At 39.1% G+C, this 26,016-nt stretch overlaps 1 protein-coding gene across 1 annotated transcript; it reads right to left on the reverse strand.

Moving 5' to 3' along the window:
- Positions 1-2,493: 2,493 nt before the first annotated feature.
- Positions 2,494-26,016, reverse strand: LOC126161803 (uncharacterized). The gene is made up of 2 exons (XM_049917894.1): positions 24,796-26,016; positions 2,494-4,010 (listed from the first exon to the last, which is right to left on the reverse strand). Exons 1-2 carry the CDS (start codon positions 25,729-25,731, stop codon positions 2,676-2,678), a joined length of 2,271 nt encoding a protein of 756 aa, XP_049773851.1. The 5' UTR covers positions 25,732-26,016; the 3' UTR covers positions 2,494-2,675.

Here is a 26,016-nt window from a genome sequence, read left to right on the forward strand (position 1 = left end):
AACGATGTTCATCTTGCAGTGTAACCAGAATATGAGCTCACAGTCAGGGGTCAATGATCATTAAAGGATAGTAACAATGGTACAAGGTACACTCTCGTTATATTGTGGCTTGCAGAATATGTTTGTATATGCGCTATATTTACTCACCATATTCATAGCCGAATGGTTAGTGTCACTGACTTTGATGTGGGAGGACCTGGGTTCGATTCCCAGTACCTCCTCAGATTTCTTCAGAGTATTGTAAGTGGTCTACTTTAACAACAGGGCAACATGTACAAAGTCAGTAGTAATGGATTTTGGAAATAGTGTTGCAAATGCTTGTCAATTTCCTGGAGGATGCACATAGTACAGAAACAGATCACACAAAATATATCTGGAGCACTAAATTTTCTGTGACCACCTGCAGAATCAAAGTTGCAGGACTGATAGTAAAATTCTCAGCTTTTATCAAGGAAGAAATTACTCTGGTTATGTGGACATCTTATAATGCAGTACTGAAATCTTGTGCTGATCTCATAAATAACCTTCTTCAGACACTGTTACTATCAGTGATGTATGAGTAATAACAAAACACAAGTAAAAAATCCTTAATATCATACGAACTGATCACAACTTTTTGCATAATCACAACATGGCAGATGATGTGAATCTGTTGGTCTGAGGGAGCATGTAAGTTCTATGCTCCAAGACCACGGTATTACAGAGACCAATAGTTGGAAATGATTATTTGATCAGTACGACACAGCTAATATCGACTATGTAATGACTACTGTTTAAAGAACCTGTAGTCACAGATGGCTCAAATTTCTCTGACCCTAAATCAATGGGGATAGTGATAGCACACAGAAATTTGCATTGGCAATTATTGTCAGATACAAACTCAAGAACTTGTTGTTTTTTTCCCCACCTCAAAAGAGGGTAAGAATTAGTTCAAGGAGCTATGGTCTTTCTTTCGTAAAACTTTTAATATTTTTCTGCACTACCCTAGAGAGTAATCAGTTTCTTTTTCTTTAGTTCCCTCTGCAATATGGAAATAAACATTGTCAAACTGACTGACCAGTCAAGACTTTACTGTAATGATTGAAGTGCTCAACAGAAACATTGCTAGCCTCTACCAAGACTCCATATCTTATGTAGTTCTTGTACAACCACTGTGTGGAAGGTGTCTAAAAAGTTGCCTACTTTTGACTCATTTCATGCCTCTAGATCGTGTGGTCCTGAGTTTGATTCTCGGCCAGGTTAGAGAGTTTCTTTGTGTGGGGACTGGGAGTTTGTGCTGTCCTAATCATCTCATCTACTTTACAAAGACATACAATTCACCAAAGTAGTGTCAAATAAAAACACTTGCACCAGGCAGTCAAACAACCACTGGTGGAGTCTCCTAATCAATAATGGTTGTTATGGGGGAAAAGACCAAACAGCGAGGTCATCGGTCTCATCGGATTAGGGAAGGATGGGGAAGGAAGTCGGCCGTGCCCTTTCAAAGGAACCATCCCAGCATTTGCCTTGAGTGATTTAGGGAAATCACGGAAAACCTAAATCAGGATGGCCGGACGCGGGATTGAACCGTCGTCCTCCTGAATGCGAGTCCAGTGTGCTATCACTGCGCCACCTCGCTCGGTCCCTAATCAATAATGCCACATGATCATTTCATTTCAAAAGGAAATTAGCGTACGTAATGCATCCTCAAAGCTTATGGTAAGGAGACAGGCAGCAGTAAACAGCCTTTCCCTTTCAGGAAGCCTCTTTTCACCACACTTGTGCCCAGCCATTACTGGGTCCTGATAACAATGTTGTATGTTCTAATGTAATGGGATAGATAAGAAAAATCTGCTCACCAAGTTGTGGCAGAAGAACACACATATAAAGGTATTAAAGTTTGCAAGCTTTTGGAGCCAGTGGCTCCTTCTGGCAGAAGGACTGAAAGAGAGGGAACAGAGGTGAACAAAAAGGACTGGTAAGGTTTAGGAAAATGGGTAGTGTTCAGAAAAGTTGCGCATTATCCTCGGTCAGGGGAGACTTACTGGATGGGAAGAGATTCTTTCTTTCTCATCCCGTCCAGTAAATCTCCCCTGACCTGGGGTTCTGGATGACTTTCCCGAACTCTACCCCTTTTCCTAAACCTCACCAGTCCTTTTCCTTCATCCCTCTTCCTTTCCCTTTGACCCTTCTGCCCAAAGGAGCCACCGGCTCCAAAAGCTTGCAAGCATTAATACCTTTATATGATTGTTCTCCTGCCACTGCTTGATGAGTAGATTTTTTATCTATTCTATTAGATTATATTTTCAAAAATTGATATATTATATATTCTATTTGCTTGCATGTCTAAAGAACTTTGCATCATTAACATATTAATTAAAATTGCAGACTTGTATATAAAAACGTAAATGGTGATTCTGCAATATCATTACAGGAAAAAGATTGGTATGTGTTCTTTGTTGTAAACCCTAAATTGCTATACAAGGAAGGATGGCAGGACAATGAAATAAATGATTAAAACAAATAGTACGCCAATTTACTTTCCGGTTCACTGGTCAGTATAATCAATACAGAAAAACAAGTCAATGCACCTTTCTTCTGCTGCTCAAAGAAAAAGTAACATTTTAGCACCAGTCTTCTAATGTTCCGTATTAACATTAAATTACCTTACAATGTTAAGGTAACCTGGAAAAACATCACTCTGATTTTCTCTTCTTTTTCTTTTTCTGGTGCACATCTATTACTGGAGAATGATCAGCATAACTTGTCTCTTGCTTCAAAAGACTGTTGTTGGGTGTGTGCTTGAAAAACTTACTATGAGTCAAATTTTCTCCTGAAGATTCAGCTGAGTATCCTGTCTCTTCAAACTTTCTTCTTTCTTCTTTGTGTAGTTTTTTTCTATTATCATCAAAATAATCAAAGTCAGCACCTGTATCATCAGACACACTCTTCTTTGTGTCTGTAGCATCAAAACTCAGCTGCCCTAAATGTCTGTCACTATTCTCAGTTTTCAGTTTCTTCTTTTTCTTGGTAGACATAAAATTTATATCTGAATTTGTTTTGATATTAGGACTGACCACTGATTCAGTGTCATTCTCTTTGATTTTCTTCTTTTTCTTCTTGCCAGTATGCAACAAACCATCTGTACCAGGATCCAAAGTCATTTCTTCAGAATATATAGCTAATTCATCTGATTTGTTATTCACATTCTCTATATTTTTCCTTTGAAAGTCTCTCTCATATTTATGATGTTTCTTCTTTTTTGGTGAAACAAGGTCTGAACTCTCTCCAACACTTTCACTTGGCTCAATAGTCCTTTCACTAGTGAAATACACATCATATGAAGTATTGCTTGCATCCTCATATTTCTGTTTCTTCCTTTTTTGTGATAATATATTTTCTGCTTCATCTGAAGTTCCTCCTGCCACCATTCTATCATTTTCAAAGGAGCACTCCAAATGCTTGTGCTTTCTCTTCTTTGATGGGGTAGCATAGGCTAATTCAGGATGAAGATTTGTAATTACTGGTGAAACTGCTTCTCCTGGTTCATGTTTGACCTTCCTGTGTTTCTTTTGTTGTAGCTCTGACTGAACATAGTCATCAATGACAAATCCATTTATGTTTTGTTCACTTTTGATTCTGGGGCTATTACCTGAATGGAACGAGGGGTGTAAACTATGACTTTTGGTATCTGAATCTTGATTAAAAGCCACTGTTTCCTCATCCAAGTGCTTTCTTTTCTTCTTTTTCTTCTTGATATGGCTTGATGAATCATCAAGGCTATTAGCAAATTTGGGTCCATTTTCTGCTTCTGGCATTTCATTTTCATCCTCACAAAATGTAGATCCTAAATCAGACACATCTTGTTTTTTCTTCTTTTTCTTCTTCTTTCTTTTCTGTAGTTGTGAAGACAATTTTTGTACCAACGAAAGGTCAGCACCAAATAATGGATGACGTTCTTTCAGCCCAGTTGGCAGGGATGTTAAATTATCTTCATTACATACGGGATGAACAATGTATGAAGCCATTTCCTGAAACATTTGAAGAAATATTTACTGCTATTTTCACAGAATGGTGCATAATTAAACAGTACATTAAATTGCAATTCAAAATAAGTGACCTCTGTTCATTTTCTAACAGTAAACGAAAGATTTGTCAACAGATTATGTCAATCAATAGTTCAAATGAAATAAAATAAAAATGTTAATATTTATTTACTTTAGCAAAAATAACAGAAATAATGTCTCACATAGAAATAGTAAACTACAATAAAAACCCTCATAATTAGAGGTTGGTCCCTAGCGAGGCACCATGGAAGGACAGTTCCCCAACCAAAACCAGTTTGTTTTGTAAAGTAATATTTCTCATTTTTTGGGAGTGTAAGAAATATATCAAACAACTGAGAAATGTGGGAAAAAATGTTGGTTTGCAGTAAAGATGGCAGGGAATTCAAGACAGTGGAATAAATGAAGGGAAGCATACAGTGCCACAAAGTTAAAGCACTAACTGTTAACATTCAAATTCTGAGTGTCACACACTGCTGGAACTAGTGAAATACAGAACTGCATAACACAACTAGTGTGTCACCATAGTATAAGACTGCATAAGAAACAGGAAAAATTATGCTGAACACATCGGAAACACTTCTCAGGAGTGCAGTTGTGTCAATTGCTGACTGCTCCATGCTCAAAACTACACAACAGGTAATACCTGCAACTGCTACTGCAGTTATTGTTTTTGGCACAACTGAATCAGGTGTAGGTCGAAAGCATTCAGTTTTTTAACATGACCCATTTGTAGCAAGTTATAACTTGTCTCTTTGTTATATGCCACCGTCTTACGAAACTATTTTTGTTAAAATTCCTTTTGATCTCATTATGTGTCTATAATCGCCATTAATGGCCCATACCTCCAAATGGAAGATTCAACTAGCATCACACAAGCACTTTCTTTGGCATCTCAGGAGCCTAATGTAAGAGCCCACTTGGCATGCCACTGGTGTGGCACGTGTATACCACACCAAATGAAGGGTTTGCCAGAGACATTTGTCTATACACTTGTTTCACAACTAAATCGTTGAGCCAGGTGCCATCATGTAACTTGCTGCTTTCCTTGATGAGTTTTCTCCATCTGCTTTGGTTTTCAATGAGCTCTTCCCGTTTGTTGCATCCAGTATTAAATGCAATAAAATAGCATCTGATGCAATCTATAAAGTGCAAAGCAGGTCTTCCAGGTGGTCTCTTGGCACGTGCTACCTCACTATGTGGCGTGCTTCTAAGACGGCAGGAGTGGCCCATGTGATGTAAGTGTCCTCACCACCACAGGCAACATACCTTGAGAGGGGTGTTGATACTTGATAGCTTTGCAGCATTCAAGACCACCTCATTTGTCACATGCTCTCTCCATGTAATGCCCAGAATGTTTCATAAGCACAACAGATGAAAGATGTTGAGTTTTCATTCCTGTTTGGCGTACGATGTCCAGACCTCACCACCATACGTGGAGGTGCTCACAGTATGCATGCTTGATAGGCAAGAATTTTTGTGGTCACTGTAGGGTGTTTGTCATTCCAGATTCTTCGTGCAGAGCTTCCTGAAAGTGTTCTCCACTTTGCCAATTCTTGCATTTATTTCATCATCTAGAGAAAGATATTCTATCATTAGTGAACCAAAGTAGCAGAATATATCAACTACAATCAACAAGAAGCCATCTCATCTTATGGCAGCCATACTGGTATGTTGGGTTGGGTCATTTGGGGGAGGAGACCACACGGGAAGGTCATCGGCCTCATCGAATTAGGGAAGGAAGTCGGCCGTGCCCTTTCAAAGGAACCATCCCGGCATTTGCCTGGAGCGATTTAGCGAAAACAGGGAAAACTTAAGTCAGGATGGCCGGAGGCGGGATTGAACCATTGTCCTCCCGAATGCAATCCCAGTGTGCCAACCACTGCGCCACCTTGCTCGGTCATATTGGTGTGTCCTTGCACCATAGTAACGATCTTCTTTACATTCACAGACATGGACAAGAACTTGACCACAAGCCTTTGATGGTTGTCTTGAGTATGTGCTATGAATGCTGTGTTGTCAGTGAATAAAAGATTACTTAAAGATAAGTCCTCACGATAGAACTTAATTTGAGTAACAAGACAATGTAAAGTTTCCCATTAGCCATGGTATGGAGATGGATGCCCATGTTTGTTTCGCCAAAAGCAACTTTGAGGAGTTATACCAAACAAGGTAGAGGGCAGTACACAGCTTTGACAAATTCCTCTTTGCACAAGAAATAGATCTGATGTGCTTCCTCCAAATATCACAGCACCCTCCATCATCACGATAAGCTCTGCTGGTTTTCAAGAGCTTTGAATGGCACCCTATCTTCACTAGTGAAGTACACAGTCCCTCCCTGCTGACTGTGTCAGATGCCTTGTTTAAGTTGATAGAAACAATAAACAATGGGGTCTTCTGCTAGTGGCATTCTTCCTGAATTTGTTGAAGTGTTCAGATCATATCAGTAGTAGATCACTGAGCTAAATCCACATTCAGACTTTAGATACATTTGCTAGCCAAGCCTCCTCTAGTCTACCCAGCACCACACAAGCAAACACTTTTCCAGTGATACTCATCAGTGAAATTCTGTGGTAGCAACTGCAATAACCGTGATCACCTTTAACTTTGTGCAGACTGATGATGTTGACATCATGCATATCCTGCGGCACAGTACACCCGCCCAACATTACGATAAGAGGTTGCAGAGCACTGGGAGGAGCAGAGTTAGTCTGACAAGCTTGTGCGTTTCTTTAGCAGGGCATTTCTCCCATTTAAGCCACATAACAGGTCTCTGAAACTCCTCCTTAGTAGGCACAGCGGCCAGCTCAAGGCAAGCTGATGACTGAGAAATTTCTCGTGTTGCTTTTAGGCTGATTTTGACCAGAGGAGAGTAGAGACTGGAAAAGCGTTCCAACCCTGCTTCACCTGTCATTACAATCTATGATGACCGTTCCATCAATCTCCTTAAATGGTGCAGCCTTCTCAGGGATGGGCCAAATGCCCTTTTTGATACCCAAATACACTCTGTTGATGTTTCCGGCATCGACACCCTCCTGTGTACTTGCACAAAATTTCTCCAGTTAATACAGTTATGGACTGTGTGTTGAGGAATTGCCTTTGATTTGCTTAGATCACTGAGGGCAGCATTGCGTTTGGCGTACCAGTTGATAGTTGCCTGACATTTAGAGTCAAGGTGTTTCAAGACATCAATATTCTCGAGGAATTAATCCTGTGATTTCATTTTCAAAGTGCCACATGTAGCATCGGGTATAAAAGTAAGAAGTGACTTGACTTAGAGCCAGTCTTCAGCCATGGGTGCATTTGGGTCCCAAGTATGAACTTCATTCTGAACTCAATCACCAAATATTTAAGTAAAGTAGGGTATTATTAGGAAGACCTAAATCATGATAGCCAGGCAGGGATCTGAAACTTGTTTCTCCTAAAGTGTATCCAGTGTCTTTTTAACTACTCACATGACTGCCATAAACTATCTGAATGTCACTAAGACGAAGATCTTTCAGATTAGGACTGCTTTTAAATCTGCAAAACACATCCTTTTACTTAGTAGGGTTTTTTTTCTATTTTGTTTCTTGTTAGCTGGCATATTACTATTTGTCTTATAGCTTGTATCCATATTTTTTATGACCTCGAATTTCTCTTGATATATTGTCTTCTTCATTTTGTGATATGCATGTGGGACAGAGTAATATGTTGCTCAACTCTTCTTATTTCAGCAGCAAACTGTTCTGTGATACACAATGCCTCTGTTGTAGTGTTTGTCATTGGAATTGGATGACCATATATGTGACACCCTTACGCATACTAAACACATTCATACTAAAACACACTTTTCTTCATAAGATAACCTCAATCTTCTGCATCAAGAACATTGTATCGAATTCTATCAGTTTGGAAGTCCTCAATCCAGCAATAAAGCTGGTCTTATTTCATTCACTAGGGAGGTGCTAATCAGTGTTTGACTGTCATCTGGATACTTTTGATGAACTGGTGGATATTTGTAAGATCCACTTTTTCCTACAGTGGAGATTTCCAGTTTACAAACAGGAAATCATGAACCAAGTTTATTAATTGTACAACTTATTACTGTCACCTATATAGATCTACAGTTATATGCATCTGGCCAATAACCATTTTCTGAAAAAGCAGAGCAAATTCTTTCACATAATCTATTTAAAATAATACAGGTATTCCATAATGTCAAGTCACTTTTCCTCTGTTTAGAAGTTTTAGCTGATTTCCTTTTCTGCACCCACTTATCTCAGTGTCAGTGTTTGTAATGTTGTCATATGTTTGACAGTTGCTAAGTTCTGGCAGTTTGGTCTGCTAAAACTTCCTGGTAAATTAAAACTGTGCATCAGACTGGGACTTGAACCTGATGCCCTACCTTTTGTGCGATAATACTGTTACTGAAAGAGCAACCCAGGCACAAAGCACAACCTTCACTCACAGCTTTGCTTGTCAGTACTTTCCTACAGTTTGGTCTGCTATGTTCTCTTACACATATGTATAAGGAGTAAATGAACTGTACAGAGGGCAGCACAGGGTACAATGATACAGTCTACATATCAGCTGAAACCAGGTGGAGGAAGACCTCATAAGGGGAGGCCAAAGAAACAATGGAGAGAGACACTCATTGAAAATATACATACTGAAGACATAAATCTAAAAGACGAATTGGATCAAAATGTGACGGCCGTTGATCTACAAATTGAACCATGCGATCAAGGGACAATTATGGGAAGAGGAAAAGAAAGAGATGTGTACTAATATTATAAGGACCAAAGACATCTTGGTAACACCAAGAATAATGAAGACAACAATTCACGACAACGAAAAACTATGGAACTTTTCATTCTTGTTGTTCCACACCTCATATGGTATCATGCACAGAGTTTTCACCGTTGAGCACAAAACACTGTACTTAATATCTAGCTCATTCTAGCAGCAGTTAGACAAAAGTGTGTTGTTACTCTAGGCACACATTTCACTTGGTCAAATGATGGTGTCTACACACACACACACACACACACACACACACACACACACACACCACACACCAGCATTTTCCTGGGGATGCAGTCTGACTGTGATGAGAAGAGGAGTTGTGTAGGTTGAAGTGGATGAGAGTAACAAGGAGGGGACAGGAAAGGAAGTGGTGGAAGGAAAGGAGAGTGATAGCTAGGGAAACAGAGACAGAAACAGGACAAGGCAATTGCTTTCAGAGGGCATACATCAACTCTGCTGTAGCTTCTGCACAGCCTTTCATGTGGTCATCATTGCCAACCAGCTTTTTACTGAAAGCATAAATGGGAAGTGTCCTTCCCACATATCTTTCAATTGGGCAATGCTCCTGACAATCTCTGCAAGCCTACCTGCCTCCCCACCTGTTCCCATGCCTCCTACTCCCTTCCTTCCCCACCAACTCGCCCATTTCACTTTAGCTTGATTCATTAATCTTCACCCACAATTATCTTTCTGCACTCTTCCTATTCCTCTGTTGCATCGTAACACCCCCCCCCCAACCCTCCCCCCCTCCACCCAACCCAACTCAACTCGAAGGACTTTGTGCTGTGGTTTATGAGGTGGGTTGGTGTCTGATAACTCCAGCATTCACAGAGCACTGAAAGACTTGGGAAGCTCCACTTTAACACCAGAATGAATTCTATTTAACAATTTCCAGCTAGACTAGTATTCCTTGTTGTGGGGGAGATGTTCATTTAGTAGCACCAAACCAGCAATTTGAGTGTTTCCCATCCTCCATACCCTAAAACTTGCATTTTGAGGAGATTCATTCAGATTTTTGGTTGTATTGAGAAAACTTCTAGACTTCAGTCGGTGGTGGGCTGGTTGATTTCCATAAATGACATGAGGTGAGTGATTTAAATCTCTCGTTCATGGATGCAACTTCTCTTCTCATTTCTGTTCGAGCAATTTCTCACAAACAGTACACTTTATCACAAGGTTTTGGTCTCCAGCAATCAGTGATGAACTGACATGTTTCATTTAGGGAAGTGTCAACTTGTTAACACAACTGTATCTGTATGAAATGGGACAAGTATACTCTGTGGCAGAGCAGCACAGAGACGGGGCAGTAACTTTCAGCATTTCTGGTTGGTACCCCAACTAGTTTGGAATGGATGTTATTTCTAGTTGACACTTGGTTTGCTCTTTATGAAGATTTTTTGTAAGAAGGGATACAATCCATTGTTACACCTAAATACTTAGATGCTGTGATGTGGTTTAACTGAACATCCTCTCAAGCTACATGCACTTCCCTGGAAGCCTGCTTGTTCTTTAGAGGGAAGGCACATACCAGAGTTTTTGACAGGTTAGGCAACTGGTCAACTTTATTCCTTCCCTTTTTTGAAGGCACTGAGGTCACATGACCTCATTGCCTGTTTCACCACATGCACCATCAGGATTCTTCACTTAGATCCCAGTTTCTCAGAACTCCGCAGGTAGGAATTAGCGCTACAACATGTCCTTGGTTCTCGCTACACACCTGGCCTTAATTTATGTTAATTTCTTCCATCTCAGCATATCTTCACAGTAACTAGTCTTTTCTTCACTTTTCATTTTAGTATACTGCATCTTCCATTGTCTTACCCGTTTATTTTTCACCCCCCCCCCCCCCCAAATCACTATTACATACAATGGACTTAGCTTTTCACTCTTATTAACTCATGCATGTTGGTTAAGCAGTAATCTCTGTCTTGCAGATTACCCTGTCTTCCACCTTCAAGTTCTCAGGTTTTCAAATCTCGTCCGATGCAGTCCCCAACAATCAATCTTTCCTTCTCATCCCAAGTGGTAAGTCTTCCCTGCCCAGCAGTTCTGGGTAACTTTCCCCTAACTCTAGTCCTTTTCCTAGACCTCTCCAGTCTGTTTCCTTCACCCCCTCTTTCTTCCCCTTCCAACCGTCTGCCTGAAGAAGCAGCCACTGGGTCTGAAAGCTTGCCTAATTACAACCTTCTTTTATGTGCGGTACATTTTTTATCCATCCACTTAAATTATTTCGTCAAAAATTGATTGTTTTCATTGTTATATCTCTGTATATCGCCACGCACCTGTATGGGCAAGAGCATTATCCTACGTGATGCTATCCTACAACATTTTATTTTTCATTTATCTAGTTGATCCACAAGACTTGTGTAGTATATACTATTTATCATCTTACACTTCACAAGGTAATCCACATGATTAATCCATTTCAGCATCAAAAACATTCACCACAACCTTCCCTCTTGATGAATCAACATTCTGTTTTTTATACATGACCACCACCTCCTCGCCCCGTTCCGATTGCTGTTTCGTTTATGAGATGAAGTGCTGGACCCATATCTCATCCATAAAAACAAATATATGCACATAATCACTCCATTCCTTTTCTACAGTGAACCAATCATTGTTGATAAATTCATTTTCACACATGCCTTTGATGCCTTCTTCTTGTCAAGTTGTGCCACAAACTCCTCTTCTCCCCAATTCTATTCCATACCTCCTCATTAGTTATGTGGTCTACCCATATAATCTTCAGCATTCTTCTGTAGCACCACATTTCAAAAGATTCTATTCTCTTCTTGTCTAAACTATTTATCGTCCATGTTTCACTTCCATACATGGCTACACTCCATACAAATACTTTCAGAAACGACTTCCTGACACTTAAATCTATACTCTATGTTAACAAATTTCTCTTCTTCAGAAATGCTTTCCTTGCCATTGCCAGTCTACATTTTATATCCTCTCTACTCCGACCATCATCGGTTATTTTGCTCCCCAAATACCAAAACTACTTTACTACTTTAAAAGCCTCATTTCCTAATCTAATTCCCTCAGCATCACCCGACTTAATTCGACTACATTCCATTATCCTTGTTTTGCTTTTGTTGATGTTCATCTTCTATCCTCCTTTCAAGACACTGTCCATTCCGTTCAACTGCTCTTCCAAGTCCTTTGCTGTCTCCTGACAGAATTACAATGTCATCGGCGAACCTCAAAGGTTTTATTTCTTCTCCATGGATTTTAATACCTACTCCGAATTTTTCTTTTGTTTCCTTTACTGCTTGCTCAATATACAGATTGAATAACATCAGGGAGAGGGTACAACCCTGTCTCACTCCTTTCCCAACCACTGTTTCCCTTTCATGTCCCTCGACTCTTATAACTGCAATCTGGTTTCTGTGCAAATTGTAAATAGCCTTTCGCTCCCTGTATTTTACCCCTGCCACCTTTAGAATTTGAAAGAGACTATTCCAGTCAACACTGTCAAAAGCGTTCTCTATGTCTGCAAATGCTAGAAATGTAGGTTTGCCTTTCCTTAATCTATTTTCTAAAATAAGTCGTAGGGTCAGTATTGCCTCACGTGTTCCAACATTTCTATGGAATCCAAACTGATCTTCCCCAAGGTCAGCTTCTACCAGTTTTTCCATTCATGTGTAAAGAATTCACGGTAGTATTTTGCAGCTGTGACTTATTAAACTGATAGTTCGGTGATTTTCACATCTGTCAACACCTGCTTTCTTTGGGATTGGAATTATTACATTCTTCTTGAAGTCTGAGGGTATTTCGCCTGGCTCATACATCTTTCTCACCAGATGGTAGAGTTTTGTCAGGACTGGCTCTCCCAAGGCCGTCAGTAGTTCCAATGGATTGTTGTCTACTCCCGGGACCTTGTTTTGACTCAGGTCTTTCAGTGCTCTGTCAAACTTTACACACAATATCTTGTCTCCCATTTCATCTTCATCTACATTCTCTTCCATTTCCATAATATTGTCCTCAAGCACATCGCCCTTGTATAGACCCTCTATATACTCCCTCCACCTTTCTGCTTTCCCTTCTTTGCTTAGAACTGGGTTTCCATCTGAGCTCTTGATATTCATACAAGTGGCTTTCTTTTCTCCAAAGGTCTCTTAAATTTTCCTGTAGGCAATATCTATCTTCCCCCTAGTGATATATGCCTCTACATCCTTACATTTGTCCTCCAGCCATCCCTGCTTAGCCATTTTGCACTTCCTGTCGATCTCATTTATGAGACGTTTGTATTCCTTTTTGCCTGCTTCATTTACTGTGTTTTATATTTTCTCCTTTCATCAATTAAATTCAATATTTCTCCTGTTACCCAAGGATTTCTATTAGCTATCATCTTTTTACCTACTTGATCCTCTGCTGCCTTCACTACTTCATCCCTCAGAGCTACCCATTCTTCTTCTACTGTATTTCTTTCCCACATTCCTGTCAATTGTTCCCTTATGCTCTCCCTGAAACTCTGTACAACCTCTGGTTTAGTCAGTTTATCCACGTCCCATCTCCTTAAATTGCCACTTTTTCGCAGTTTCTTCAGTTTTAATCTACAGTTCATAACCAATAGATTGTGGTCAGAGTCCGCATCTGTCCCTGGAAATGTCATACAATTTAATACCTGGTTCCTAAATCTCTGTCTTACCATTATATAATCTATCTGATACCTTCTAGTATATCCAGGATTCTTCCATGTATACAACCTTCTTTTATGATTCTTGAACCAAGTGTTAGCTATGATTAAGTTATGCTCTGTGCAAAATTCTACCAGGTGGCTTCCTCTTTCATTTCTCTCCCCCAATCCATATTCACCCACTATGTTTCCTTCTCTCCCTTTTCCTACTCTCGAATTCCAGTCACCCATGACTATTAAATTTTTGTCTCCCTTCACTACCTGAATAATTTCTTTTATCTCATCATACATTTCATCAATTTCTTCATCATCTGCAGGAGCTAGTTGGCAAATAAACTTGTACTACTGTAGTAGGCATGGGCTTCGTGTCTATCTTGGCCACAATAATGTGTTCACTATGCTGTTTTAGTAGCTTACCCGCACTCCTATTTTTTTATTCATTATCAAACCTACTCCTGCATTACCCCTATTTGATTTTGTATTTATAACCCTGTATTCACTTGACCAAATGTCTTCTTCCTCCTGCTATTGAACTTCACTAATTCCCAATATATCTAACTTTAACCTTTTTAAATTTTCTAACCTACCTGCCCGATTAAGGGATCTGACATTCCACGGTCCGATCCGTAGAAGGCCAGTTTTCTTTCTCCTGATAATGACGTCCTCTTGAGTAGTCCCTGCCCGGAGATCTGAATAGGGGACTATTTTACCTCCGGAATATTTTACCCAAGAGGACGCCATCATCATTTAACCATACAGTAAAGCTGCATGCCCTCGGGAAAAATTACGGCTGTAGTTTCCCCTTGCTTTCAGCCGTTTGCAGTACCAGCAAACCACAGATTTGTCTAGCCTCTCAACAGATACCCCCTCCATTGTGGTTGCATCTACGATATGGCCATCTGTATCGCTGAGGCACGCACACCTCCCCACCAACGGCAAGGTCCATGGTTCATGGGGGCTATGTCTGTACCAGGTTGAAAAGTTTCACCTTTCTCTTGGATTTATGCATGACCTAATCTCTCTACAGAGAATATGTTATTTTTATACAATAATTCACAAACAAAGTCTATAAAATGCGAGGCTTCTAGTGTAAGAAATAATTAATAATAGTACATAAAGTTTGAATAGACATGCTATCTTATTTTTGTTGCCCTGTCACTATAGCCAACACACACACTACTGAATATATGGTTGATGTTACAGTAAGAATTGGTAGCATTCTGCCATATTTTTGTCCTAGACACAGCTGAACAACATATCTCAAGAGGCAATCTCTCGTCACCAGGTTGTAGAACATGGCTCATGACATTAAATGGATAAAAAGTCTACAACCCAATTGCAGCATTCATAAAATAAAATACAATAAAAACTTGTTATCCTATAGGTCCTTGTCTTACATAAAAACTGTCAATGGCCGTCAAATCTCATACCACACACTTCACAAGGCTGTATCCTGCTGATCTGTTGAGCGCTCCAGGAGTGCAAAGTTGATGGTTCTGCAGAGGTCGGAGAGTTGCTGTGAACTGACATGTATGCAAAATTATTGCACAAGTGCAGCTGTTGACTCAACCATAATACTGTTCCAATGATTGCTCACATTTTTCTCTTTTTCTAAGTCTATGGTCATCAGCTACTAGCTACTTCGTCGAATAGGCATTGAAAATTTACAATTATGTATCTGGCTGAAAATAATTCTACAAAGGCTTTACAAAATCTCATTCCAGTGTAATTACCTTGTATATTCAGAATATTGACATGTTTCTCTTTATAAATGGCGATTCTCCCAGAAAGTCGAGTTGCCTTCCTTTCCTTTCTTTGAGTAATATTTCCAAGTCATCTTCTATTTCCTCATGGGTAAGGCCTGTGTCATACACGATTAGCAACAGCTGTTTTGTCATAGTTACTCAGTCTGAATGCATCTTTATTTTTCTGGTATCCAATCAAAAATGTTCTTCCTGTGTGTCTAATATACTTTACATCTCAGGATGCAACTTATTTATCTTTTTACTGACATCATGCTTAAGGTTATACCTCACCAGATGGTCTGTCTGGAATGCCACTTTCACACCATGTGGTTTAAAAATGTTGGCAATCTTTTGCGAGACATTCCATAATAGGACATATTGACACTTTTCATTTTTTCTTCACTTTTTCTTTCTGTTCTTATTACCTTTGTGCAGCAATTTATTTATAATTTCTACATTGTAACCATCATTAACTGGAATCATCATGATGTTGTGTAGTTTCGTCTCTCTATCCTTCCTGCTCAGTGGCATGTTAAGTGCCCTGTGCATTAAACTACGGAAGGAAGATTCTTTATAAGCCTGTGGGTGGCATAAGTAATTGGGAATCACAGCAGCAGTTGTTGTCAGTTACAGTAAATGATAATCACTCGCTCACTGCCCTGCCTTCAAACGTTCAATTTGTTGTGTTACAAATTAGTGCCAGTTTCATGCTTCACAGTAAACTAAATGTTTCTACGGACGTCTAACTTTTTTACTGTTTCTTCTACATCTTCCTCAGTACCATCAACATCTGTAAAAAAAACAACTTTACCTATTGGCTTGGTCAGGCTTTAAAACTATCTTCTAGACATAATCCCTGAAATGCTGGACCCCATGACTAAACAATCATTTTGAATATAAAATATATGATTAAAAGTTAAAACATGTAATCAGCTGTACAAGTTCAGTGAATTCAATTGTCTCTTGCCAATAAATTTCACTGTATCTAAGGAAATTTCTTCTGACTATTTTGATCATTTCCTTAAACAGAACATTGGGGTACAAATTCTTAATATACAGTGAAATCAAATGGGAAGAGTCAATCACTGGTTTCTCTTTAATTTCATTAATTGGAGCCACAGTATTGCTGAACAAATACTTATTCTCAATGGTGTAAGTGAATTCTGTGAAGCAGTATCGTTGTCTTTCACTACTGGAAAAACTGGATGGCATATTTTCAGCTGTGACCGTAATTAAGGTCCAGCTGGATTCATACTGAAGCATAATCTTTTTCAGCACTCATTAGGAAGAAATTCAGTAAATTTTGTATTTATGGAGCTGATGCTTAATTGGTTGGTTTTAGCCTCATTATTTTTATTTGCTTGTTCAATTCTGTTTAAACATGCTTAGCTACTTTTGGCTGACATGACTGATTTTATTATTATTTAATCTGACAACTTATGTTGTCATTTGATTGAGAATGACCATTTTCTTCACCATCCTTTTGTTAAACGGCAGCTCAGTACTAAGCTTAAGTCCTTTAGTTACCACCACCAAAAAAGAAGTACTTAAGTATGAATTCAACTGCACCTAAATTAATAGTGAATTGTAGAATCAGCCCAGCCTATAAGAAAACTATATTGCTCAAAAAATTCTTAAAAAAAACTTGCATCTTTGAGAACAACTATTTGGTGAGAAATAGTATGACTCTGATTTACAAAATTAAGGAGAAATCAGTCACCGACTCAAATCAGTCACCGACTCTTCCTATTTGGTTTCAATGGATGTTAAGAATTTAAATTCCAATATTTGGTTTAAGGAAACAATCAAAATTATCATAAATTTTTTTTCTTAAATACAGCAAAATTACATGGCAAGAGACCATTTCCATTCACTGAATTTTTACAGATCATTACAGTTTTAACTATTTCATTTTTAATCATAAGTTTTGAATATAAAACTCTTTTCTGATAGTATTTGTATGGACTGTAGCCTTGTATGGAAGTGAAACATGGACAATAAACAGTTTACACAAATCAAGAAGAGAAGTTTTTGAAATGTAGTGCTACTGAAGAATGTCGAACATTAGATGGGTAGATCGTGTAACTAATGAGGAGATACCGAATAGAATTGGGAAGAAAAGAAATTTGTGACACAACCTGACTCAATGAAGTGATTAGTTGATATGATGCATTCTGAGACATCACAAGTTTTTGAGGTAAAAATCACAGAGGGAGATCAGGAGATGAATAAAGTAAGCAGATTCAGAAGGCTGTAGGTTGTAGTAGTTATTTGGAGATGAAGTGGCTTGCACAGGATAAAGTAGCATGCACAGATGCATCAAATAGTCTTTGGACTATAGGTCACAAAAAAAACCATACTCAAAACATGGTTTACCTTTGGGTTCCACCATTTCAGGGACTATTTCTATTTTTATCAACGACCTCAATGATGAAGTTTTATTGTGCAACCAAGCCATTGGCATGAAATTGTTTCTTTACAAACATTACACCACACACAATACTTTGTTGTTGGACGTTGGTTCTTTGAGGGGGGGGGGGGGGGGGGGCGGAGGAAAGAAAGGAAGAAAGAAAAGTTCAGTGTGGCACCTAGAAACATTAAGTTTACTGTGGAGCATAACACTGACACCAATTTGAAATAACTTGATTTGAACATTTAAAGGCACGGCAATAAGCAAGCATTTGCATTTTACTGGAAACACAACAACTCATGCTGTGATTCCTGATTAATCATGTCATCCACAGGCTTATAAAGAAGTTACCTTCTGTAGTTTAGTGCACAGGGCTGTCAACATGCCACTGAGCAGGAAGGATAGAGAGAACTAAACACCATCAAGATGATACTGGTTAATAACAGTTACAATGCAGAAATTGTAAATAAATTTCTGTGCAAAGGTAATAAGAACGGAGAGGAAAAGTGAAGAAAATATGAAAAGTGGTATAGTAACACTCTTCACATTCTAAACCACACAGTGTTGAAATAGTATTCCAGCCAAACAATCAAGCAAGATACAACCTGAAACATGACATTAGTAAAAAGATAGATAACTTGCATCCTGTGATGCAAAGTATATTGGACAGATGGGAAGAACATTTCTGATCAGATACCAGAAAATAAAGATGCAGTCAGAATGAGTAACTATGAGAAATCAACTGTAGTGTAGCATGTATGTGACACAGGCCGTACCCTTGGGGAAACGGAAGATGACTTGGAAATTTCACACAGAAAAGAAAGGGAGGAAACTCGAATTGCTGGAAGAATCACCATTTATTAAGAAAAGCATGTCAATATTCTGAATGTGCAAGATAATGACACTGGAATGAGATTTATTAAAGCCTTTGCAGAATTATTTTCAGGCAGGTACATAGTTACAAATTTTCAATGCCTCTCAGACGAAAAAGGTAGAGGTTGATGACCGCAGACTTAAGAAAAGAGGAAAATGTGGGCAACCAACAGAACAGCATTATGGTTGAGCCAACAGTTACACTTACGCTTACGCAAAAATACCGCAGACATGTCAGTTCACGACAACCACCCCCCGACTTTTACAGAAGTATCAACTTTGCACTCCTGGAGCACTCAGCAGATCAGCAGGATGTGGCCTGGTGCAGTGTGCGGTTTGAGATGGGACAGCCGCTGACAGCAGTTGTCAGTTTTAATCTAAGACAAGGAACCATAGTGCAGTTCATTTCTGTTCCATTTTATTTTATCAGTGCTACAACTGTTTTTTGGATTTTTGGCCTTTTACTTCATGAGTTTTACAACCTGATTATGGAAGCACTGTCTCTCAAATAACGTTGCTGAGCTGTGTGTAGGACAAAAGTATGGTTTAATGCTGCCAATTATTACACTGAAAACATAACAACTGTTTGCAGTTTTCTGTATTTATTTTAAATATGGTTTTTTGGATCTGCCACAAAGTCACAGTGTGTAAGTCTCACAATATTTCACTGAGACTACATGAACTTTCCAGCAGTCACCAGCACAACTAACCTAAGACATTGAGTAGTTGTCTCAGTGCAGTACTGTATGATTTACACAATGCCAGCTTGCAACAAATCCAAGAGCCACATGTTCAACAAATCTACTGAGAAAAATTTAACTGACAGATAAGTTACTGCCAGTGTCTTCAAATTAATTGGCTGATCAGATGCACAGCACAAAATGCATGATAACTTCTCATAAACATAGAATAACTGCAAATAACAAAGGTATTTGGTCTAGGGAGGTAAGAAAGAAGAATTTGAACCACTTCATTATTAATTCTGTTACTCGAACTTAAATCGTATGCTTAAATTTTGCATGTTTGAGAACTACTTCATTTACATTTCTTGTGTTGGGCAGGCAAACCCAGACGCAAACGGAACTGTCTTGGAGGCGAAACATAGTTCAAATGTTCAGCAAAAAATCATTACAGAAGAAAACTTATTTGTTGTCTGAGACTGAAAGAAGAGGATATCATATGTCCCTACCTGCAAGTACTCATGGTTACAATGATACATCAGAATTTTCAGAAAATAAATGCTCAGCATTTTAAGCTTGCTGGGTTTACTTTCAGAAAAAATGCTCTTAAAAAGCTAAAAAATGAGGTTTTAACCTGAAGATAATGGACAGTCACATTTTCTGAACCCTCCCACTACGCCCATAAAATGTGAAGGAAGCTAGGGGTGTGGCTAAAAGTTTGGTGTGCACTTAGATCAAAGAGAGTACATATATTAAGTCACTAAAATCACTATGGAATATGCAACATATTGGAAAACTGGTGGACACTTCTCTCTGGTTTACAAACAATTCTGGGGAAGCATAAAAAAAAAACCAAGCACTTTCAGAATTTTGTTCACCATAAGAACATGCCTATTTACATTATGGGAAAATGGCAATGTCTTGAGAAGTGGGTCATGCTAAATCAACATAGTTCTATTTCACTCTATATCCAATTTCTACATCAATACAATTTATCTCTCTTCTCAAAGATGGATTAGTCAACATCCCACAAAAATACGAAGATGTACTAACAAACTGAAGGTGCCATCATTGGATATGAATGTAGCTTAACTTTTATAAACCATTTGTATATAACGATACATGAGGCAGACCAGCTGATACAAAATCATTGTCACAAAAAATAAAAAACAACTGCTCTCATGGTCATTCTTTTCCATAAGATATGTAAAACCGAAATCACAAGATAAAACTATTTGGTAACGCCCCACTACGCACTACATATTCACTGCAAAAAAGAGTCACTTGTGGATATCATTTTGAGACCTCAGAAAAGGCTGAGTCTGCCTTTGAGCCATTCCTGAACAGTATTGCCAATGAGATATACTTGGAACCTTAACTAAACAGCATTGTACGTCCAAGCCATGGAATCTCCCCAAATGGCCTAACCATCCCTCTCTGAATGCCACACTTCCTCTCACAATGAACTTCAGATTTTCATTCTGACAGTCTGTGACCCTAACTTACTTGATACTACAGAAACAAACCTCCATGATACAGTTATCTCTGGATGACATCTGCTCCTTCAGCAAGATACTGTTACTGTGCAATCCCAACTACCAAAACCATATATCCCAAATTGAAACTCTCACTCTTCAACATCTGGAAGAGCACTGCAGATATCACTTCCAAACATTATAAGACTTATTGACAATCTATTCCCACCTTGGAGCACCACTACTCATCAATACCTATTCCACCCTCCCTCTTCTCCTCAGTGAATCCCCTAGTCAAACCCTCACAGCACCCAGACACAGTCTACCTCTTCTTTTCTGCCAAAGCCCTAAAATTCCCAACACTTCACAAAATGCAGACCCTAAACAAACCTAAAATGGTGTTTTCAACCTATCCACCAAAAAGCTTCAATCTTACATAAGTTTTAGGGTTATTCAAAGGCATCACCTTCAGCCACACTCAAAAATTCACTCGTGCTGGACTCAGACCTAATCTCCTCCTTCCCGTATCCTACATAGTGGAAACACGTTTTGCTATCAGACCTTCCAACAAAAACCAACCTAATCCTGACACTTAACCTTGCCTCTTCCAATTCATACCAGTACCCAACCTTGACCCTCCCCCTCTCCTACCAAAAGTCCAACATAACCTTTAATCCCTACTCAAATTTGTAGGGCCATCTCCAAATATTTATGGCAAAACTATTTCCCTGCCCACTCAAATGACCTTCCCCATAGTCACCTACTTGCTTCCCAAAATCCAAAAACCTAATAATCCTGGACACCCCATTGTAGCTGGTTACTGTGAAAGAATCTCCACTCTTGTCAACCAACACTTCAAAACAAATGTGTGTAGCCTAGCTTCTAATATTAAAGAACCAAAACATTTCCTTCACTGGCTCTCCACCCTCTTCATCCCATTACCACCAGATCCCTATTAATAACTGCTGATGTTGCCTCACTACACACAAACATCCCCCATGCCCATGGTCCTTCTGCTATCAAAAACAACCTCTCCCACTGTCCTTCTGGTCCCAAATCTATCACCTCATTCCTCATGCATCTAACTATTATATCATCACACAAACAACTTCTCTTCTGAGGGTAAATACACAGCCACTGTGGCATCTCCATAGGCACCCGCATAGCAACCTCCTAAGGTCGTCTAGAGGAAGCCTTCCTTATAATATCTCAAAACCACACAAACCTTTTCTGCTTCAAGTTCATAGGTGATATCTTCATGATCTGGACCTGAGGCCCAGACACACTATCCTCATTCCTTCACAGTCCTAACAGTTTCTCACTCATATGCTTCATCTGGTTCTCCTCAACCCCAAGAGACACATTCCTCCACACTGACTTTCACCTTTCTGGTGGCTCCATCCATACCTCTGTCCAAATCAAGCCCACTAACCACCAACAATACATAGATTTTGACAACTGTCATCTCTCCCACACCTAAAAATTACTCCCATACTCTGACTTTCTATGGCAGTGCACCTGCAGATATGAGAATTCCCCTACACAGTATGCTGAAGGTCTCACTAAGGCCTTCACAGACTGACAGTATTCCTCACACCTAGTCCACAGGCAAATTTTCTGCATCAGGTCCTCACACACTCTCAATCCTTGCACTACCTTCAAGAAATAGCTGAAAAGGAGCACCTCCATCAGCCAGTACAATCCTGTACTGGAACATCTGAAACCACATCCTTTGACAGAGCTTCAACTGTCTACCATCACGCTTGTAAACATGGAATGTGCTACCCACAATCCTTCCCAGCCTCCCAAAGTATCATTCTGCATCCACTCAAATATAGGTAATAATCTGGCCTGTTCCTATGCCACAGCCACTCCCAGCTCCTAGAGATCTCAGAGAGAAGAGAAGACAGATGACAGAGGGTGGGGGGGGGGGGGGAGTGGAAAGAACAGAGAGAAGTGGAAGGAGGAGATGAACAAAGAGCGAGAAAGAGATGGAGAGAGACAGGGGCATGAGGAGATTGACAGAGAGACAGGAGAGAAGGTGATGGATATAGATAGAGAGATAGAGATAGGTAGAGAGAGAGAGAGAGAGAGAGAGAGAGAGAGAGAGAGAGAGAGAGAGAGAGAGAGAGAGAGAGAGAGAGAGAGAGAGGGGGGGGGGGGGAGGATTAGGATGTACATCCAATTTCCATACATATTTAGGTAGGCCTACCTGTAAAGCACAGTGGATTCACTAGTTAATCACAAATAACACTATGGAGCAAATGGATTGACAGCAAGACATAAGAATCCCAAAATCTCTAAAGACATTTCTGCATATTCAGTTATAAGCTTTACATAATATTGTTACTGCATATTTCTCTAAAGTACTTGGATAAAGACGAATAGGCCTATTTGAAATGAGTCATCAACTTTGGTCTGTGCTGCAGGAAACATGAGGCACACACCATAAGCAACATGGTGACCATAAAGTGTTATCAGTGCCATATTTTTCAAACATTCTAAGCTACAGATCAGTCAGTCACTACGACCAGGGTACTTATTTATTTATTTACATGTCAAGTTCCATAGGACCAAATTGAGGAGCAAATCTCCAAGGTCATGGAACATGTCAGTACATTAAATTACAACATAAAAGTAATAACAGATAAAAATAAATGTTCATGAACCTGAAAGAAAATCAGTCCATAAGTTTAAGCAAACGCTATCAGCAATACAATGAGAACCAGCTTAATTCTTCAAGGAACTCCTCGACAGAATAGGAGTGACCCATGAGGAAACTCTTCGGTTTCGATTTGAAAGCACGTGGAAGATTTTTGAATTCAAGTGGCAGCTTATTGAAAATGGATGCAGCAGTATACTGCACACCTTTTTGCACAGGAGTTAAGGAAGTCCGATCCAAATGGAGGTTTGATTTCTGCCGAGTATTAACCGAGTGAAAGCTGCTTATTGTTGGAAATAAACTAATACTGGTAACAAGAAACGACAATAAGGAATATACATATACCCAGGCTCGTGAACAGAGGTCGACAAGAGGATTGTGAACTCACACCACTTATTGCCCAAACCGCCCGTTTCTGAGCCAAAAATATCCTTCTAGAATGGGAAGAGTTACCCCAAAACATAATACCATATGACATAAGTGAATGAAAATAAGCAAAGTAGACTAATTTACGTGTCGAAGTATCACTCACTTTCGATATCGTTCGAATAGTGAAAATGGCAGTATTAAGTCTTTGAACAAGATCCTGAATGTGGGCTTTCCACAACAGCTTACTATCTATCTGAACACCTAGGAATTTGAACTGTTCAGTTTCACTAATCATATGCCTGTTCTGTGAGATTAAAACGTCAGGTTTTGTTGAATTGTGTGTCAGAAACTGTAAAAACTGAGTCTTACTGTGATTTAACGTTAGTTTATTTTCTACAAGCCATGAACTGAGGTCATGTACTGCACTACTTGAAACACAACGTCCTTTACTACCAAGCTAGTGTCATCAGCAAACAGAAATATTTTAGAGCTACCCATAATACTAGAGGGCATATCATTTATATAAATAAGGAACAGGAGCGGCCCCAACACAATGTACCTACATGTATAATTTGATGTTGATACCTAAATGAGAATATTTTTTTATCTTAAGATGGCAGTAGATGAAACAATCAATTGTGAAGTGTAAAAGTGTGTGTGATCAAGCTGGACCTGTAAAATAAAGTGCCACAATACCCCCATTGGTTTCGCCAACTCACAATCAAGCTGCCAGCTTCCAACCATAATAGTTTCACAACATATAAGCTGGAAGCAATTTTTACTCAGTTTCCTACACATTATTATCACAGTCCCTAGAAAACATTTTAATTGTGTACTGTTACTAATTGCCATGTACTGCCTCGGATCTTTGCAATCAAGTTACCTAACTTTAATGATTCTAATGCTAAACCAACAACACTGCCTGCATTTTGAGCAAAAGAATAACATACGAAAAAATGCAAATGGATTATTGTTAAAAAACAGTTAACTATTCCACTGTGACTTTATATGCCATATTATAATTATCAACACACACAATTATCACTATAATAATATTCTGGGACAGTAACATCAAGAAGTGCTATTTTTATTCATACAGTACCTTCTCTTTAAAAATGATGTGTCCTGCTGGCGTTAGACTTGTAAGTTTCAATGGACTTTTAGGCAGCAGGAGATTCATTGGCTTTGTATTAGCAGTCACTAACACACTGCCTTCAAACTGTTCTGCACAAGAAATTCCATTAAAATTCAATGTTTTTCCTTTCAACGTTGCTTCTGACATTTCATTAGGGCACTGCACAATCCATACATCTTCATTATCACCAATATCTAACGACAATGGTTGTACAGTGTCTAAGAGAACACCTTCTATCAATGGGACATGCTTGTCTCCTTTTGTAGTCTGCTGTGTTGTTCCTGACTCTGATTTAACCCTCAACCTTGTTTTCAAAGGTGAAGAATCAACTTCACTGTCGTCTGACAATACGTGTGAACGTCTCTCCTTCTTAACTAGTAGACTTTTTGTAAATGGTTTCAGTTCCTTTTTGTCACTGTCATCACTAGATTCGCTTCCAGATTCCGCAGAAGCACTGTTTTCTGAAGTTTCATGGTTACTTGAGTTATTAGTTTCATGGTGTTTTAATTGGTCCCCGTTTACATTCAATGGATTATTTCCTTTTGACCTTATTGCATCTTTCACTACAGGTCTGTTGTCAAATTCTAGGTCAAACTGTGTACTGTCAGAATCCTCACTAACGTCATTTTTAACTCGCCCTTGTGATATGTTGGTGGATACTGGATCGTTTCTTTTCTGGTTCTCTTTTTGCTCTCGTTCATGTTTTAGTACGGGCCTGTTCTTACTTTCAGAGTCAAACTGTGTATTGTCAGAATCATCACTAGAATCGTCTTCAGTTTCTGAAATCCTCTCTTCAACTGTATTAGTTTTCTTGGACGCAGCAGGTTCTATATCTTCCATATCTACCCATCCGAAGCTGCTGTCATCACTGCTCCAACACGCATCAGATAAATTTCTCGGCATCACTTAACATTGCTTCTTGAACAAATAACAACAAAATAAGGCTTCTTCACGAAAACAGCGGTTCACACATTGCAGCTAGGATGCAAATACAGAAATTATATATTAATTTGGCCTACTATTTTTTATGTAACCTTGTGTTTACATTTATGTAATTTGTAAAACTAACCCTACACTTATTTTCGTTTCTAACCACAAGAAACGAACAAAAACACAAGATACTTTTGCACTGTTTTCGCGCTCGGTTGCACTCCATAACTGTGACAACACGTGAAATTGTTTTCAATA

The sequence above is a fragment of the Schistocerca cancellata genome, chromosome 2, assembly GCF_023864275.1.
Source record: "Schistocerca cancellata isolate TAMUIC-IGC-003103 chromosome 2, iqSchCanc2.1, whole genome shotgun sequence".
In the NCBI taxonomy this organism is placed as follows: domain Eukaryota; kingdom Metazoa; phylum Arthropoda; class Insecta; order Orthoptera; family Acrididae; genus Schistocerca; species Schistocerca cancellata.

Coding starts and splice junctions, on each gene's coding strand:
- LOC126161803 (XM_049917894.1), bottom strand. CDS start 25,731: ATGCCGAGAAATTTATCTGATGCGTGTTGGAGCAGTGATGACAGCAGC. Junction 4,011..24,795: donor ACATCATTTTTAAAGAGAAG/GTACTGTATGAA, acceptor CAAATGTTTCAG/GAAATGGCTTCATACATTGT.